The sequence below is a fragment of the Neolamprologus multifasciatus genome, chromosome 13 (genome assembly GCF_963576455.1).
Source record: "Neolamprologus multifasciatus chromosome 13, fNeoMul1.2, whole genome shotgun sequence".
NCBI lineage: Eukaryota > Metazoa > Chordata > Actinopteri > Cichliformes > Cichlidae > Neolamprologus > Neolamprologus multifasciatus.
In genome coordinates, this window is record NC_140451.1 from 4,890,970 (window position 1) to 4,911,071 (window position 20,102).

Here is a 20,102-nt window from a genome sequence, read left to right on the forward strand (position 1 = left end):
TGTTACTTTTTTGAGTTTAACATTAAAGCTGTTTTGAGTTACTTTCTGTCTCCGGAGTCTGCACTTTGGGTCCTTCTCCTGCCTGCACACAGCTGTTCCCTAACAATTGTAAGACATCCATATATGTTTGTAAAAAATATGTGTACATGCAAATATGCACATACAAATACAAAAATGAACACATTCACACACAAGCACACATACGTGAACATAAAATACATGTATACGTGTATACACATGCAAACATCATCCAATGAGATAAAAGACCAGAATAGCTGAAACAGAATAAAAGAGGTGTCAGAGAGATCCGAAGCCTTGGAAAATAGGTGGGTCTTCAGATTCCAAGGATGAAGAGGATTTTATGAAAGGGGGAAGACTGTTCCAGAGTTTCGGGGCAGCAATGCAGAAAGCCCTGTCACCTCTAAATTTGAACTGGGAGTGTGGAACTAATAAAAGCATCTGACTGGAGGAGTGCAGAGTTCGAGTGGCCAAGTGTAGGCAAAAAAGATCTGAAATGTAACCTGGTGCCAAACCATTGAGGGCTTTAAAAACTAATAATACAACCTTAAAATCAATTTTATATTTAACTGGCAGCCAATGTAGAGATGCAAGTATCGGAGTAATACTCTCTCTCTTTCTGGTACCCATCAGGAGCCTTGCGGCTGCATTTTGAACAAGTTCCCAGCGGGACAGGCTTGAGTGACAGATGTCTAAACAGAGTGTTACAGTAGTCAAGACGTGATGATATGAAAGCATGGATAACAGTTTCCAGATCCTTAGATGACAGGATATTTTTGAGTTTAGAAATGTTGGAAAAAACTGCTACGAACAACAAAATTTATTTGCTTGTCCAGCTTGAGGGTAGAATCAAGAGTGAAACTACGATTTTTTTAGGTGGGGATGTACATTAGCTGATAATGGGCCCAAGTCATTTCTTATAAAAACTAAGAGTCCTGCTTACCGGAAAATTATAATGTCAGTTTTGTCGTGATTTAATTTGAGAAAGTTCAGAGAGATCCAGCATTGTATGTCGCTAAGACAATCTGAGACTTTCTGCGGTGTACTATCAGTACCTGGTTTTAGAGAGAGGTAGAACTGTGTATCATCTGCATAAGACTGATAGGAGATCTGGTGTTTCTGAAAAATTGAGCCTTATGGGAGCATGTATAAGGAAAATAAGACAGAGTCCAGAATAGAGCCCTGAGGTATTCCACAAGTGAGTGTAGCTGGGGAAGAGTATTTGTTACCCAGCATCACAGAGTATGATCTGCTCTCCAGGTAAGAGGCAACACATTTCAAAGCAGAGGCTTGAATGCCGATACATGTCTTTAGATGGTTTAATGGGATTGTGTGGTTGACAGTGTCAAATGCTGCACTCAGGTCTAAAAGAATTAAAACTGTACTTTTTCCAGAGTCAGCAGCTAAAAGCACATCATTGAACACCTTCAATAGAGCAGACTGTGCTGTGAAAGGCTCTGAAACCAGACTGAGTATTATGTGTGTCTAAGAATGAGGATAATTGGTGGAGGACAACTTTCACATACAGTTAATCTGTTGTAGATATTTTTTTAAGGCCTGCTGCCTTTTTTGTCATATACTTGTCCAGTTTCCACAGATTTTTAATAACCCACTACACAGCATGCCAAGATATGGCAAGTTTTTCTTTTACTAATCACTCTTAAGAATCACCTTGTTGGTGTAAGGTGAGAGCACAGATTGTTACACCTTACATTATGTCTGTCACACTGCCATTAGACATGCTGCAGGGTCATCAGACAGTAGCTAGATTTCACTGATGTTTTGCCCCGTTAAAGCTATTTTAAGGTGGTAAACAGCAATAGTAATGTCTTCCTACTTCTCCCTGCAAGCAGCCTAAGATCCTTCTTTTCTCCATGCCTTATCCTTCCTTTGGAGCCAGAGCCAAAAGCTCTCTTTCTCAGCTTCTTGTCCAAGATCTTAGAGAGTTTGCCTCTTTTATTATACTTGATTGTAACAGTACATTCTTGATACTTGATTCACATAAAGAGGTGAAAAGAGAGAAAGCCAGTTCTATCTTTAATGATATAATTTGATTGTAAAAGCATGTGATTTACAAAACCGAGAAGGGTCTGGCTGCAGCCACTGGGGAGCGCCATATTGGGACCTCCACAGTAGCCGGAAACACGTGACCTCCACAGTAGGCAGAAATACGTTCCTGCATGGATCATCGACTGTGGAAACCTTGCAAGTGATCATTATTATTAATCAACATTATAAAGACACTATTTGTCATGTTAAATTTACTACACTACCATTATTGTTGTGTAGTGTAGTCAGTTGGAGGCGCAGTCGAAAGATTGCAGCGGTCCCAGATCAGATGTACACACTGGAACTCTTTCCCATGTTGCTTGTCTGTGTTTATTGTGCTATGGTGTGTTGATATCTGTGCATTCCTGTATCATCCCTTTGTGTTACACATTTCAATGTTTTTTTTCCTCACATTGAAATGCCTGACCTGTCTCCCCAATGTGATGTTTGTGTATTGTATGTACGGTCGGCAAGGTCTGTCATCTCGGTTGTGGGCAAAAGACCTGCAACTGACAAATAAAGGCTATCTCATCTCATCTCATCTCATTATCTGAGCTATTATTATGATCTATTTATTTATGCTCCAGAAAGAACCATGAGGTCCTGTTTGAAACGGATGTTATCGATTCCATTGTCTAAACCTAAATCTCATGGCAACAGAGCCTTCTCTGTGCCAGGTACCAGAGTCCGGTACCTGGCACAGAGAAGGCTCTGTCACTTAAGTTTGTGCAGATCTAATTTTTAGATCTGCACAAATACTAAACCACTGAACCAGTCCATTTAAAATGGACTGGAAATGGACTTACAACAAAGATGGTATATTTGAAAAGAAAAACTAAGGGCTCTGAACCATTGACTGTAGAAAACATGGACGACGCGACCCCGCCTCCTACCATTGTGCAAAAATGAAGCCAAAATACCCCGCTTGTGGAGGCTGTCATCTTGCAAATTTGGAGCCAGAGTCTGCGCAGTAGTGACTTGAGGTGGAGCGACTGTGTAACGCTCCCGCCCACACACCCGCTGGACGTGACCACAAACACGCCCCCCCTACACTTTTTACTAGCCCTGCTGGAGTTTTTTTGCTGGTTTACCGCTACTGATGACTTGTTAAATTAAGGTAAATACAACCATGTCACTGTTATAAAAAAAAGAAACACAGCTTATCGTCTTATACTTCTAAAATCATTCTGTTGTTAATTCATTAGTTAGATTAGCCGCTAGCATACGCACTGTGTTGGAGGCTTGTTGCTAGCTAGTTAGCGATGCTACACACTTGCTACTCTTAATAGTCTTCAACACTTATGTTTTTTTTTTGTATCCATTTTTAGACAGCGATGAGATCAGCTGCACACTCCACAGAGGCCCAGAGTTACTGTTAATATCAAAAATATAATGCTGTCCTTTGAGATTTTAACATAAGACTGAGTGTAATGGATCTAAAACTGTTTAAATCTTCAGAGCCCTCTACAGCCTGGTAACATGGAGACTTTAAAAACATCAGCAGAACGTTTCAGTAATGTAGTCTAATTTGTTCTTTTCATTTAATAATAGAGTCCATATTATATCAACAGCTACATTCACCCTGGAGAGAAACTAGTGAGGGAGACCATCAGGAACAAGCTGGGTTTCCTGGGTCCAGAGGTTTGGAGAAACTTCTTCCCTTTCTTTCATCACAGCTGTCCTGTGCCATAAGTTCTGTTGACCCGCTGTAAGAGGCATCATTTAAGAAACACCAGGAAGACTGAAGCTCATGGCATTGATCAAGCAGGACTCATGATCTTCACCAGCAGCTTCCTCACAGGGAAATCTTCAGCACTCCTCCGTAGGCCCGCCCCAGGAGATGGATAAACCCAGCATTTCGTTGATGAGACCTTTGGTTTGTGTAATGTTATAAATACTCAGATACTCCCCAGAGGCTCCGGACTTTTACATAAGGATATTATATTCAGTCCTGTAGAAAGTTATATATTTAAAAATATGTGATCCTCTCTGGTTACTCTGGTATGAATAACTCTGAATCACTTTATGGTAAATAACACACTATGTGTAAAAAAAAAAAATAAAACTGAAAAAATTCCAGATGACAAGTTTGTAGTTCAACATACAAGTGACAACCTTTGACCTTCATCAGGTTTTATTTAATTGTGTTAGAGAAAATCTCATATGCTCTTCATGCAGCTGAGTACATCAAGTGTTTAAAACGGAAGCTGTGCAGGTCTGAGATGAGCAGCTTTGTGAAACACCAAACTGAGGTCCTGTTAATGCTGATATATAGTGACACAGTTACATGAGTGATTAATCCTTTTGTTTTTTTGTCTTTAACTTTATCAATAAAGCTGCAGCTTTCACTACAGCACGTGTGGTACTTTAACCTTTGTACTGTTTTCATCAGTTCATTTTGCAGTTAACATATGAACATGTTGGATGATCTGTCTGCTGTCACTCGATGGGGCTGAGGTCTGAATCTGAGGGCAGCTCCTGTAATCACAAAGACAACAGAACCATCAAACTCAGATATAAATTTTATCCCTCAATATTGAAATAAAGCTGATTCTTCTGTCCTCACACACTCAGGATCTGAAGTTCTTCTCTTACATTTTTTTCAGTATTACAGTACACTACAGTACTTTAATCCATAGTTCCTGATTAATGAGGAGTTACTGAAGTACAAGCTTTTAAAAAAATTGTTACTGTCTTTACAGATGTGGCAAGAGACTGAAAACATGCTGTTGTTTGCACATATTTAATATTCAGCTCTGCACAGGAGCTGAAGCAGGGTGCAGCCTGTTGCTTTTACAGTATAATACTTGTAATAAAAGTACAGTAACAGTAATTAGTGACTGAGCAGCCCGGGGCGTTTCTCTTGATTTCTTTAGTAAATTCATTCACCTGCACAGATTAGCTAAACGAACCCTGACAGCCGAGTGCTCATTTTAGCTAGCTAGGTCTCAGGAGCTAGCTAAGAACGGTAGTTATGGAGTAGCTTACAAACACGTTTAACTTACCGAAAAAGTGCAGCGGGGCCTCGGGTCCTTCTGTCGGGTAGTCCAGTTTACTGAAGTCGTGTTTTCGTAGCGTAAACGCTGGGCGTCCTCTCAGAGCCTACGCTCTATCTGCTATTCGCGAACAGAGATACGCAAGTTTCTCCGTGACTGCAGCTGTCAGTCAAAGCTTTTATGATGACGTTTCACCCCAATTTAACATCACCGCGGTAGGAATTAGAATCAAACTTATGGGAAAGGAGACCCCTTGAACATCAATCAGCGTGATGATGAATTAATTTATTTTAGTCTGACCCCAGTCCCATCCGCTAACATGGAGGAGGCGGGGTTTATGACCTACACTGCAGCCAAACACAAGGGGGCGATAGAGACGTTTTGGCTTCATTTTTGGGGAGCTGTCGCATCGTCCATGTTTTCTACAGTCAATGCTCTGAACTGGGCCCTGGACAACATTCTAATCAAGCAAAAACGGTGAGCTCGAGGCAATGTACAGCGAAATGTATCTTTCGTTTGGAATTACTTTCACTGGAGATCCGACTGCAACGACTTTGTTATTTTTGGTGTGTGTGGAAAAGCTCTTAAACAGTGCCAAGGTAGCAAGCTTAAACGCCATTTCTACACAAAACATCCCTCACTTCAAAACAAGAACACAGGCTATTTTGTTCGCCTGCATGAACACGCTGAGAAACAGGTAACTTTAATGAGAAAAAAATGCAAATGTGTCTGAAAGAGCTCTCAAAGCTAGCTGCTTAGTAGGTGAACTTATAGCCAAATCCCAAAGACCACACACTGTAGCAGAGACATTAATATTACCTGCCTGCAAAGTCATTGTGAATGAGATTGCTCGGCCCTGACGCGGGAAATAGCCAGTGTCCCGCTCTCAGATAACACAATTGACAGACGTATCGATGACATGTCTGCAGACACTAAAAGTGTGGTTTTGGAGAAGATACGCATCAGTGGGAAGTTTGCAGTGCAACTTGATGAGTCTACAGACATTATTGGACAATGCTAACTCTTGGCCAATGTGCGTTTTGTGGATGGAGACTCCATCAGAGAAAACTTTCTATTTTGCAAGGCACTGCCAGAAAAAACAACAGGAGAGGAAATTTTTTGGGTTACATCCAAATATGTTGAACAAGGAGGACTTTGGTGGGAAAACTCCACAAGTGTCTGCACTGATGGAGCAGCAGCCATGGGCGGGCACATCAAAGGTTGGTTTAGCAGAATGAAAGCGATACACCCAGATGTTATTGTTATGCACTAATTTCTGCACCGCAAGGCACTCATTACTGAGACTTTACCAGCAGATCTGGAAAAGTACTGGCCCTTGCGTATGAGCTGTGGGAAGAGCTAAAAGTGTTTTTGAGTGATGAGAGGTACAATGATGCAAAGCTGCTTGCAAGTGAGGAGTGGTGTGCGAGGCTGGCTTACATGGCAGATATATTTCAGCATTTAAATGAACTAAACACACAAATGTAAGGCTGAGATGAAAACCTGCTCAAAAGCACAGATAAAATAAATGGATTCCATTCAAAGGTGCACCTCTGGCAACAACATCTGGAAAGTGCCAAGAGGCATTTTTCCATTCACTCAGAAATGGCAAGGAGATATGAAAACTGCCACACTGTGTGAAATAATAGGTAAACATTTGAAAACGCTTGAGGAGAAGTTGTCCATTTATTTACCCTCAGTATCTACTGAATGGCTTTACTGGGTAAGGACCCATATAGCTCAGCAGCAGTTTTTGAAAAGGATATGACTTTGCAGGAGCAGGAGGAACTAACTGAACTGAGACAAGGCCGTGGTTTAAAGCTAAGTTTTGCTGATCTATCTTTGCACAGTTTACGGTTGACAGCTGCCATGTAGTTCCCCATTCTAACAAACAGAGAAGTTTTTATTTATCCACAATATATTCAGTTAAAATATTGTTTTCATTAAAGTGGAATTGTGCTAGTTTCAGTGGGAAATGTATGCAGCTCATTTAAATAAAAAGTTCAAAGAGCTGTGAAAGGTTGTACATTCTTATAAGGATGTCTTGTTTCTGTATCATCTCTCTCCTGTTAGACTCAACCATCATCTGTTTACTGCTCTAATATCTTCAACATCTTCAGTAAGTTATATTGCACAATTATGTCATCCAATAAAAAACATTCACAGCTTCATACTGCCTTCCATTTTATCTGCAACATACAAGGATCAAATGTTTTTACTTTGTTTTTGGGATATGGGATATTGCACTTAAACCTAACTAAGGCTTTCAGACAGTGGTCATTGAATATAAATGTGTCTGTAACACAGTCACACAGGTATAAATGATGTGAAATAGAAATACATACCTTGAATTTTAACGAAATAATATTTGAGACAACCGAGTTAAATTCCACCACTGACCTTTTTTTTTTTTTTCAAAAATGCATAAAGTGTATCTATATTAAAATATCAATAATTTAAATCCTATTACATTTGTACCATCAAAATTAAGTGGTACTAGTTTCAAGAGCTACAATAGCAAATAAATTTACTAGTATCACTGAATGGCAGAAAGGCTCAGTAGCAGCTGTTGTTAGCTACTGGATTATTGCTCTTTAGGGCTGAGTACAAACACATGGGCTTCCTGAAACACTGAAACATTAGAAGCATTTGTGTGTGAATAGAATCACAGTTCACAATAATCTCTAATGTGAGCTCCTAATGTGAAGGAGACAGACTGTGATCATTTTAAGTTCAAACATTCTTTTGGGCTTTCGTGCAGAAGTACCAGGACTTTTAAACAACCTTCGTAAATATACATGCATTCATTTATGTCACTGACATTTTAAGTTTACATGAAAGTTTCATTTAGGTGGAATTAAACCAAAAGCATTTAACATTTAATCTTATCCAATAGAATGTTATTCTTACGCAATATTATGATGATGCAATGGGCTCTAATGATGACTGTTGCACATTCAGGCCTGTTGGTACACTTATTTGGTAAAGACTGGAATATCTCGAGCACCATTAGATGGAGTTTTATCAAATTTTAAACAGGCATCCTTGGTTTTCAAAGATGGAATACTGATGGTGATCCTCAAACCTTCGGTCAGCACCTGGATGTTCACTCTAAATCGATGGGGGATTTAACAAATGCTTTCAGGACTTTGCAGTTATTTTTTAATTTTTAATCATCATATTTTTATTTACTTTTTTCCTTTATACAAAAATAAAACAAAACAAAAGACAAAAACAACTACCACAACAACAACAGAGAGAAAAAAACAAAAACAAAAAACAAACAAACACAATAAGCAGTCTGAGACATGTAAATGAAAAACTAATCCAACATATATAATTCGGTCTACCAGTCATTTACACATTTGTCCTGACAAACTCAACCCGCCATTGGAGTGGGGCTGCCCCTCTCACTATGGTTTTCTTCAGATCATCAGGTAAGTAATCCAATAGCAGGTGCCATATATCCAAAAAAATATCTTCATTGGCACTTAATTCTGCACTCAGTCTTTCCATTGGTAAAACTCTAAAGATTTCTTTATACCACTGAGTTATTGTTGGTGGTTTTTCATTAATCCAATTGAAAAGAATACATTTTCTTGCCAAAAACAATAATTTACATAAGAGTATATATTTGTTTTTATCTGGAAATAATTTCAGAATTGGCAGCCCCAATAAATACTGAGCTGGATCTTTCTGTATTCTGCTTTTAAATATACCTTTTAATTCTTTTGTTACACAGAGCCAGAATTTTGAGATTTTTGAGCAAGTCCAAAGACAGTGCAAGTAGGACCCCGCCGCAGATTTACATTTAATACATTGTGCAGACCTGCTCGGATCAATTTTATTCAGAAAAATATATATTCTATACTGTCTATGTAAAATTTTATATTGTGTTTCTTTAAATCTGTTACTAAGAAATAAAGAATGCACAGATTGTATGCACTCACTCCAGGCACGATGATCACAATGACACCGGAGGTCACCCTCCCAACTCCTAATCAGTTTTCCAATATTATGTTTGTTATAACCTTCTACTGTATTGTAAAACTGACTTATAGTACAATTATCTGCATTTAAGTGTAAAATGAAATTTTCCATGGGTCCTAGTTGCATTGTATTGTGCAAAGTATCAAAACTTGAAGTAATTAGGTGACGAGCCTGTAAAAATGCAAAAAAATCCATTTGATGTATTCCATATTTCTTTTGGACCTGCTCAAAAGACATACAGACATTCCCATCAAACAGATCACCCACCACACGTATTCCTGCACCAAACCATCTCTGAAATATTACACTTTTCATTCCCGGTGTAAAGTGCCGATTATTTATAAAAGGTGTTAGATAACTTAGTATAGGATTACTTTCAGTGTATTTATTCATATCACGCCATGTTTTTAAAGTAAGTATCAATCATTACTTTATGTTTTTTAATATATTTACTCACTAGTTCGCTTAGGAGATTAAATGGCGAACATGTCCAGGCTTCAAGGGGATTCTCTGTTTCTTTTAGATATGCGTGGATCCATTGATGTATAAGTCTACTATGACATGACCAGTTATACAGCAAAATGTTAGGAAAGGCAAGACCCCCTTTATCTTTGGGCAGCTGTAACGTTTTCATACTTAATCTGGGTTTCTTACCCCTCCAAATAAACCTTGACAGATCTTTTTCAATTTCTTTTACAATTTTTTTGGTAAGAGTTATTGGGAGCATTTGTAAGGGATATAAAAGCCGTGGCAACACATTCATTTTAATTAAGTTTATTCTTCCCATCCAGGAGACCGGGAGATCCATCCATCTAGAAAGATCTTTTTTGACACTTTTATGAACTATGTCTATGTTCTGTTTCAATATACTTCTTATATTAGGTGAAATGTGTATCCCCAAGTACTTAAATCCCAAACCCGACCAGGTAAATGGAATATTGCATGTCATAGGCAGATTTCCCAGTGGCAAAGCAATAGTTTTGTTCATATTAACCTTATACACGGACAAATATCCAAAAGTTTCTATAATAGATAATACAGAGGGTATAGAATCCTGGGGATTGGTGACAAACAGCAGAACATCGTCTGCGTATAGTAAAATTTTAAATTCAAATCCTTGAATTTGGTATCCAGATATACTTTGATTATTTCTAATGGCCTCTGCCAGTGGTTCAATTACTAATGATTCACTATATTGAAGTAAGCCAAATCTTATGCAAGTCTTTTATAAGTTTTTTCTATTTCTTTTCCGTATGGGTAAAGTTGGGGGTTTTTTTTTGTTTTTTTTTTATACATATTTAACATTTATTTTATTCAAATTGGTATGTATTTAAATGGTTACACTAACACATTTCAGTCATTGTGCAAATCTACTGTTTATAAGGTTGGGGAAACCTGCAGTCAATTGAGACTGAAGAAGTCTGAAGACTTGGATGAGTGACAAAATGTTTCTCCCACTAAAAACGTTACGTCCAGATGAACAGAATCAAATTTTGGGGAGTCATGAAAATTTAAAAAAAAACATTAAATGAAAAGGTGTGTCCAAACTTTTGACATGTAGTGTATTAGTTCAGAGGTCCTAAATAACATGCTGTTTGGAATCCTCACATCATTCCCTAAATCTCAACATGTTGTCATTACAAAAAATGGCAGTAAAAAAAGTTTAAAAAAATAGCTCTATAATGCATTATTATTACTTTGACATTCAGATTAATCTAATGACTTTAAAGGAGAGGTGAGAAGTCAGACATGATATTTTAAATCTTCATGCGATACTTTCTTTATGGTGACAACAGACACCACACTTGTAAGAATCCTAGTGTCTATGTTATAAAGTTTTCAGTCAATTTTCAACCAATTTTTAAATAAGTTGACCTTGAAGGCCTTGGTAGATGTGAGCCAAATTTTAACAGATTGTTAACTCGCCTTTTAAAAAGAAATGGTGCTGTCAAATTCAGTCAAACAAGTAACAAAATTCATTTATTTTACGTAACGTTAAACAGAATTGGCAATAAGAGAAATGAGTGAATATAGACTGCCAAATTATAACGAAAGAAGGAAGTCTCACCTCAGAAGCGACGACTAAAGTGCCAAAAAGTGCGAGCCAAGCAGTCTCCATCTGTGTAAATCCTCTTTTTTTAATATTTCCTGCACATATATGATTGTAACCAATAATAATTAGAAGAATTCGAAATATAGACCTATATAGACAGCAATGATCTGAGTCCGAGCTCAGCCATCCACATTCAGAAGATTTCAGTCTCTTCCTCTTCCTGATAATGTGTCTCTCACTCCCCGTGTATTTCTCACCCATACACACACACTGAAATTCAGACTTTAGCCACAGTTGTTTACTAAGAATCAGAATCTTTGCTGCATCATCTCCCTCTCTTTCTCACCAGCTTCCTGTCTATATTCACTGCTACACTATCCAATAAAGGTTTTGATCCTTTTTAAAATAATCTTAAAAAAGAGAGACCAGATGATGTGTGCTCATTTTGGACTCTTTCTTAGTCAGATCTGAGTTACTTTATTTGTGGGGTCTCAGCTTTGTGTGAGGTGTGTCATTGCTGATCCCAGGGCATCAACCTGCTGGATACTTTGTCTTTTAGAGTTTTAGAAAAGCTCAGAATTTATTAACATGGCTGTGCTTTTTCTTGATGTTTTTTTAAGTTTAGTTTATAATCTTGGCCTCCTGTTGTGCACGCTTCTAAAAGTTGTGTTTAGTAAAATTGATATCTGTATTTGTAGAAAAACACAAGCATATTCTGCTTCGTGTGGCTCTTTCATACTTATACTTTATTGATCCCCGTGGGGAAATTCATCTCTGCATTTAACCCATTCACTCAGTGAAGCAGTGGGCAGCCATTGGGCACCCAGGGAGCAGTGTGTAGGAACGGTACCTTGCTCAGGGGTACCTCAGGGTAGCCATTCAGTGGATTCGAGCCCCAACCCTCTGGTCATGGGGCCAACACTCTACCTACTGAGCTATCCCTGCCCCCTCTCATTTCAAAATGATGTTTTAGTTTTCCACCGCTTGAGGATGCTGCAGGATAGATCAGAAACTTGTACCCCCCTCCTGGACTAATCTTGCTACAAATCATGTATATTGTCTGTTACGGATTCAAATATTGGGGATGGATACAAGAGGAAAACCCAAAATAACAACACTGGTCCGGCCGGGTCAAGTCAAACGATGATTTAATGAACACACGCGTGGGAGATGGACACCATACAGCAGACAGCATCAGATCTCAAAATGGTGGAGCCTTGATCAAACTCTTATAGCCTCTAGTGGCCCCCACCTAATCATAAAAGCCAAAACATTCACATTCTTTCTCACACAGCGCCTAAGCTACGACCTTGGCTCCCTGTTTATCTGCTCCTGCTGAGATGGGGCAGTATGCTCTGTCCTCTTCTAACCAGACAAATAAGGCGATGACTTTCTGTGAACAGTATTTTCTTATAACTCAGCAGTATACTGCATCATAAAACAATATCATTCATTCACAATAAATCAACAGTCTAATGTACTGCAAATCAGTTTACCAAATGTAATAGTTATCACCTTCTTCTAATTCAGGAGCATAATGCAAACTAAAACTACATAATAATTCACAATCTTTAATTAGGGGTCTAACATGGCATAAAATAATATTATAATCCGACAATTCCCCCTGATGAGCTCTTTAGACTTAAAGAGCTCACTTACACCCTGCAATCCAGTGTTGCCGGGTTCATTTCTCCTTACTCCTGAGGCCCTTTGTCCCCCTGTTGGGTGAACCATATGTGAGATGACCTCTGTGTTTGCGCAGTTCAGATGCAAGAAAAACCTTTATTACAACAACAACAGTAGGTACAGGTGATACTCCCATCACTCCCCAGTTCTCCCACAGCTTTATTTCGGTGCTACCTTATACCCTCCAAACGTACTCAGACTAGAACCTCTGTCCGAGGAGCTTTTAACCTTTATTTTATGGCTGTAGGCACCAGTGTCTTCCAGTCGGGTGATCCTCTGCTCTTGTTTCCTTCAACCTCAGGGGTTAGACAACCCTTCAGTCGTTGCACAGATCAGGGGATTACTCTGCCCCGATTTCAAACAATGATCTGTGTATTCTGGGGTCACCGCTGTGTTCCCCAGAAAAAGGAACAGAAAGGTGTTCCCCTTTTGACCAAGAGCCTCTCGAACGTCGTTGGTCTGGTGTTCCTGGATTTCCGTCAACCCCTTCATGGTTATTGCTGTGTTTATGGGATCCATCCTTTTGAGGTGACTTAGCTGGAGCCCAAAATGCCATGACACTTGACCCCAGTTGATGTTTCAGCAGTCACCGTGTCTGTCTCTGCTGCGAAGGATCCTCATATATCTGTGACCTCGTCTGGTGTCTGTTCCTTTCTCTGTAAGAGACAGAAAACCAAAACACCTCTCTTCCTAGCTCTAACAATCTAATGTTGCTGTCTACTGATCTTTTGGTGGTTCAGAATTGGTTTAGAACATTCAGAATGTCCCAAGGACTTATCCTAATTTAGTGTATGTGTGTGTAAGCGTGTTTGCATTTAGCCCGCTGCACTGGCATTTCCTACACTTTATCAGTCCGGACTATCGCCAAACGAAGCTTATGACCTTCAAAAGACCGAGTGCCAACTCATTATAAGCACATTTGCAAGATATGTATAAAAATGATTAAAACCACTCATTCTAATAAAAGACATAAACAAATTAGCCATTTCTAATTCTAACATGTGTCCATTCAACGGAGCTAGAAAATTAAAAGAAAAGGTTAGTGACCTCATATCTTAGAAAGTATCAGACTTTCTCCTATCCAGTGTCGTTGCTCCGGTCTTGTTATCCTGTGTTAGGGAATGAAATCAATTTAATTGTCATGTTAGATCTGTTCAACTCCTGGCTCCGCCCAGAGCCTGCGTCTTCACAATTGTCTACAAACAAAACCTGTATTATTATGAACTTCACTTCAACATAAACTTGTTGACTACTTTTGACACCTGTAAATAGAAGATTAACATGAAGTTATAACAATCACTGTAATACAAATATTAATATAATGTCAATAGCTTCAATAAACGTTCAATGCAATGCTTGTTATATGATTCTGATGTAACAATAATGCTGATGCTAAAATAACCGTAAAACACCCCCTTTATATCCCTTACTGACCACAGCAGGGGCATCTATGTTTTGATTCAGCCATGAATCCAGCTCACCTGATTCATCACTGAGCCCCACCGGCACTGGCATTTGACAGGGTGGCGCTGCATATTCTTCCTTTAATGTCACTATTTTCAATCTGTTAATTAGAGTGCTTTAAGTAGACTGCGTCCACAACAAGTCAATACAACTGTGAATGTGGCCAATTATCAATCTATTACCAATCAATAACAAACGACAGCTTTTATTTTATGCATGCTTTTAGTCAACCACTCACCCAGAGGATCTTCAATCCCCGAAAATTCCTTCTCCTCATTTAATGAGTCTGTCTTCCTTCCATGCCCTGGTAACTGGTCCATCCAGAGCCATATCATCTTGAAATATACATACAACAAGCCAAACCACACCTCGGTCACACCAACCCTTTTCCGCCCTGAAGATGTCCAACGCCATCTTAGTCTGGACTGTCAAAGGTGACTTTAACGCTGACTGTTCCGACAATCCATTTATAACATTTCCTGGTCAGATTAGCCAATCTCTGCACACTGGAATAAACATAATCAACATGATCAACATTTTTCCTGTGTGTTATTTCACCATCTTATTGACTCCAACGCTCCATCCTTATGTGGTTTGCTACATCATGTTTATCTAGAACTCCACTCTGTCTCTAAATGTTTGAAGAATTTTTCATGTTTGGGGTCAAGTTTTAAGAATTTGACCATACGTGAAATTAATGATGTTATCACCCCCATCGGGGCTTACCTTTCCCACTTCTGATGATATTCCTCCCTATTCTTTGCAAGTACCCCTTTTGGTGGCGAGAAACTGTTGGTGTGGTCAAGTGGGTGCTGTAAAAACAAAAGCTCAGGACAGAACAGTTATCAGTCATGTACTTCATACAAAATTAGCATATATTGAATTTCATATTGATCCTCTGAGTATAATGGTACATTTTAATTTTAATTTATCAAAGCTAAACACAATAATTTTTCTTTATTTTGCTCTTGTTCTTGTGCAGCACCACATCTCAGCACATGCCCCTGTCGGTTCTATCTTACTTTTCTAAATTATTGACTATTTCAATGGAGAACCTAAATGACATGGACCAGTGTTTATCATTACATATCTCTATTTTGAATGTGAAAGTCTATCATTCCCCTGTTATTCATAGACATCAATAGAGTTTTTTTTTTTGACTTTTTCTATCTAAATTAATTGGCTTTTTTACAGTGGCCTGCTATGGTTAATAATAACATGTTCAGTCATGAATGAAATCAAAACTTCTCTTCACTTTAGCATTTAACATTCCCAACAATATAATGTGATACATTAATCGAAACACAGCTAATAAAACACAATTTTCTTGATGGAAACATCAGTAGCTCAAAATTAGCAACCAAAGGGTTAAGTCTGCAGTTCACACTCATGTGAAGCTACAGCCTCCCCCTTTAGTCTCTGTCATCCTTCTGCTCCTGCAAAAACAAAACAAAGCGAGACAAAACATCCACCCTTCTTTTACAGGCGGGGTGAATTGTTTGTGGACATTTACTAATCCTAAAGTTGGTACCGTTTTTGTCTCAGTATCAAGTCAGTTTAAACTTTTAGTCGTCAGTCCATCACAGTCCAGTCACATGCATACATTCACACACATTCATACCAGATATTGCTGATAATGGAGTCTCACACGCAACCTATTCGAGGCTCCATCACCAGCAAGATGACGTCATCATTTTAAAAGAAAAACAGTTCCTTGTTTTTTGGACTGGATTGACTCGCTGCAATCCTTTTAGGCTCAGGACTTCTCATGTGATCAATGTCCCATATAAGTGAATTTCTCCAGAGCCCATTATAATCATGGAGAAAAATACTTTGCAACTGTTTTCAGTAATCATGTTTTATAGCGCTTTAAAGTTCAATCTCTCAGGCCTGGATTAAAGAGCTGATTTGTTAAATCAGGAACTCACAAAATACCAAAATATCACCACCGGTGGATCACTCCTCTCAGATGTTCTTATTTCAGTGCACTGTAACAAAAGCAAAAACAAACGTAACCAATAAAATACTCATATAATAACAAATACTGGGGCCCGTTGGAAACATGTCCAAGCATAAAACCATCTTTCTCTCTCTTAGAGAAAGAAAACAATCCAAACCTCACTGATAAAATCAACCTAGTGTTAAGCAAAACCCAAAATCAACCAAAACTTCACCAGAAAGTTTTTCTCCGTCCCGGGACAATATTGTGTAAGCATACAGGTACCGTAACTTCTTTTTGCACTGACAAAAACGTGTTGGACTTATTTGATTCAATAATGGACACTAGTTGCACACAAATGTTTTGCTTTGATAGAAACTTAAACAACTGAGTTAAATCAACACAACCTTTTCATATTCAGTAAACCTGTGCATTTTGGGTTCATAAAACACGATTAAGACATGTTCTGATGGAGTAAGTTGAGCTCCTGGAATATTTTAATCCTTCACAATTCTATCATTTTATTTCAACACTATTCAATAACTTTTCTCCAAATTCTACTTGGTCCCTTAAATACTACATGTTGTCTTCATATTGCCTACGGTTCAACAAAGTCTAAATTCTGGTTACCATAAAAATTGAATGGGTCTACAACAACTACCATCCTCCTATCTTTATCCTGATTGCAGGAGGGCTGGGAAATAACCCTGAAGTGATAGGTTACGAGGCAGGGTGCACCCCGAACAGGTCACCAGTCTATCACCTAGAAACAAACAAACATTTACACTTACATTCACGGATAATTTAGAATCATCAATTAACCTAGCTCTAACAGCTGCATGACTTTTCACTGTGGCAGGAAACCAGAATACCCAGAGAGAAACCACTGCAAACTAGCCAGACTGTGGACTTGCACCAGGACCTTCTTACTGTGGAGCAACAGCACTCACCAGCATGCCAACAATGTAGGAAATACAGGGAAGCTATGATTTCCTGTTGAATTTTGTACAGATCTTTAAAGCCTGAGGCAATTGTGTTAAATACATGTGGGATGCTTACGTAAATCCAAGGGCTGGCCCCCTTTTCTTTTTCTTTTTTTTTCATTTATTTATTTTTTTCAGTGTGTTCCTCCTTCAATTAAATCTCAATCACAAAAATGTGGCGCTCCGAAATAAGGCTCACACCGTTAATTCATCATTTTCACTCTGTACCACTGCTCCTTATCAGGCTGTGTGAAGCACAGTAAACAATTCAGTCGAGGCCTTGAGCCATAAACAGACATCACTCACAGACATTGTTTTCATAACCAAACTGCTTTAGACCCTGTCCCCTAAATCTACACAAATGCCCTCTGGGTGACATGAAATGCATTTAACCAATTAACAATCAATGGCTTCTTGTTGTTGTAACAAATTCTGTATTTGGACGTTTGTGTGCAGCATTTTGCGTTATCAGCATAGCATTTTTTAGTAAAGCATTCTTCATTGCATCAGCGTGTGTGTATCACTCTTCATTGCACAAACATGTGTATGTGTGTGTGTGGATCACTTCTCAGTGAATTGAATCAGCATTTCGATTTGTGTGCGTGTGTCATTTCTCAGTCAATCAACGAGTGCATATGTGTTCGTATGTGTGTTTCTCTTGATTCTGAGTCAGTGTATGTAGATGTGTGTGTTTGTGTGTGTGTGTGTGTTTGTGTTCATCACTTTCCTGTTCTGGTGTTCTGGGTAAACCATGGCCTGAAGCGTGCTCTGGGGTCCTGCCTCCCCCTTTTCAGTCCGTTTGGGTCCATTGGTGCTGCTGCCCAAAGTTCTCTCCATACTGGTTCTGACCCCAATTGAGGCAGTCCTTTTCTCCAGTGTCCTGCATCTTCTCCTTGTCCAGCTCCTCCTTAACTTGACCCTTTTTGCTTCTGTAGCTCCTTCAGGGTTTGCTCCTGTGTTGGAGCTTCTCGTCAGGTTTGGCAACCTCCTGCTCCAGCAAGCTCCGGCCTGATTTCAAGTCCTGTATCTGGGACTCTAAGCCTGACTGATGGGTTCGATTAGCAGCCAGCTCCTCCTGAGCCATGCTCAGTTTCTGCTCTGATGTCTTGAGCTCTCACTGAGGGCAGAAACCTCAGAGTCTTTTCCGTACACGTCAGATTGAAGTTTATTGATGTTTTCCTTGCTTTGCTCCATGGCCTTCTGCAGCTCTACTGTCCAGCTCTTCTCAGAGGTCAGCTCCTGGCCGAGCCCCGACACCTGTGCCTTCAGCTTATGTTCTTCTGCTGCTTTTGTCCAATCTGAGGTGCCTCCTGACCTCAGTTACTCCTCATGTCTCTGGCACGCCCTTTTTACTGCGCGATCATCCGTGTTGGTCCGTCACTGTCCTGCACAGTTTTGATGCAGAGTTGTTAAGGCCAGCATTTTTTGCTCGGCCTCACTTTTCATCCGGGCTTAATAGGCGTCTCGTCACAGCTCTGTCAGCTGAAGCTGTCTGGAAATCTCCCCCGTGTAGTGAAACGGGCCTTGGATTTAATGTTCTCCGTCTCCGCTGCATGAGATCTTTTTCCTGCATCACTGTTGACATTCTCAGGCTGTTGTTGTGAGTCCAGCTGCTGTAGCATTTGGTCAGGGTCACATCAAAGATGGTAGAGAGGAGAGCAAAGATGGTAGAGGGGAGAGCAGGAGTCCAGGTCAGCCTCGGCTTTCCGGGCCGACAAAGCAGCCTGTAATTAAGCATAAAGAGAAAAAACGAAAACAAAACAAAAACAGACGAACAGGAAAATGATGTTGTTTTGGCTGTGTTATTCAGAGAGGGGCCAGGCCCTGTGTCAGCCTTCTCCCCCCCCTTTTTTTTGTTTTTTCTCACTATATAATCAAGTCATAACCCACCCAAGTGACAGGACAAACACAGGTACACGTTAAAATTCTTAAGATCATGTTAATAATTCAAAAAAGGAATTTTATTTCATTCAGTAATCACTTGTATTAATCAATCAAAAGAAAACATGTCACAATTTGACTCTTTTAACCACTAAATTTGTTGTTTCATCACTGGTTTGTGATTTACCAGTGTCTTTCTTTTTGAAGTCAAGTTGTTGTCCTGCAACCCAGAGAGTTTATTTGTTAGTAGTGGATAAACTTTATCATTTAACATCAGGTGTATGTTAAGTTTCACTGCTTTAACCTTGCTGGAAAATCTTCACGTGTTCATGAATGTAAGCTGTTTCTTCATTGCGTGTGTGTGCGTTTGTGGGTGGGTTGTTTTAACTTTTTCTCAAACAAGGCATTTCTCTAATTGTGTGTGTTTTTAATTTTGTTTCCCAAATTTTGATTTCCCACCTTAAATAACAGCATTCCATGTCTTCAGCCAGGAATTAGAGCTTGCTTGTGAGATTCAGGGACACATGGTGCCAAAACAATTCAGTGAAAACTTGCCTGAAAATTTCCAGTGATGGTAACCGATAACTGGAGGAGAAGATGTCCTTTAAGCTTCTTTTTCGGGTGGGGACAAAGTGAGAGGTCAAGCTGTAAAATTTTGAGCCAGAGCTTGGCCTGTCTGTCGTCCCAATTTTGTTAGTCTATCCTTTTGCTGCTGTACTCAGGTCTCCTGGTTGAGAGAAATCCACCTGTATTAAGAGACTAAAACATTCATTTACTATTTTCTTACAACATCCATTTGGTTCATCTGCCTAGATTTTACTCTCTCTCTTGGTGCATAGTTCACACAGTCAGGCAGTTGCCTTTTATGGGCATGCAAGTTTCCGGTCACTTACCCCAGCAGCTGCAAAGCCGTCTCTCCTATATCAAAACTCAGCCAAACATTAAACATTCACCGTAGTCATTCAAAACTTATTTGTAATATTATAATCAGCAAAATCAGCGTTTTAATTACAGGCATGTATCATGTTTGCAAATTCATACTT

The 20,102-nt window shown here is 39.3% G+C and overlaps 1 protein-coding gene across 2 annotated transcripts in view; it reads right to left on the minus strand.

Annotated features, from left to right (window-relative positions):
* Window positions 1-11,396, minus strand: part of LOC146504894 (B-cadherin-like) — a 74,422-nt gene extending 63,026 nt beyond the window's left edge. For both annotated transcript variants that reach the window (XM_085182339.1, XM_085182340.1), the window contains exon 1: window positions 11,122-11,396. In XM_085182339.1, coding sequence (XP_085038465.1) covers window positions 11,122-11,367 — 246 coding nt within the window. In that variant the 5' untranslated portion in view covers window positions 11,368-11,396. The remainder of the gene's footprint in view (window positions 1-11,121) is intronic.
* Between the last annotated feature and the right edge of the window lie 8,706 nt (window positions 11,397-20,102).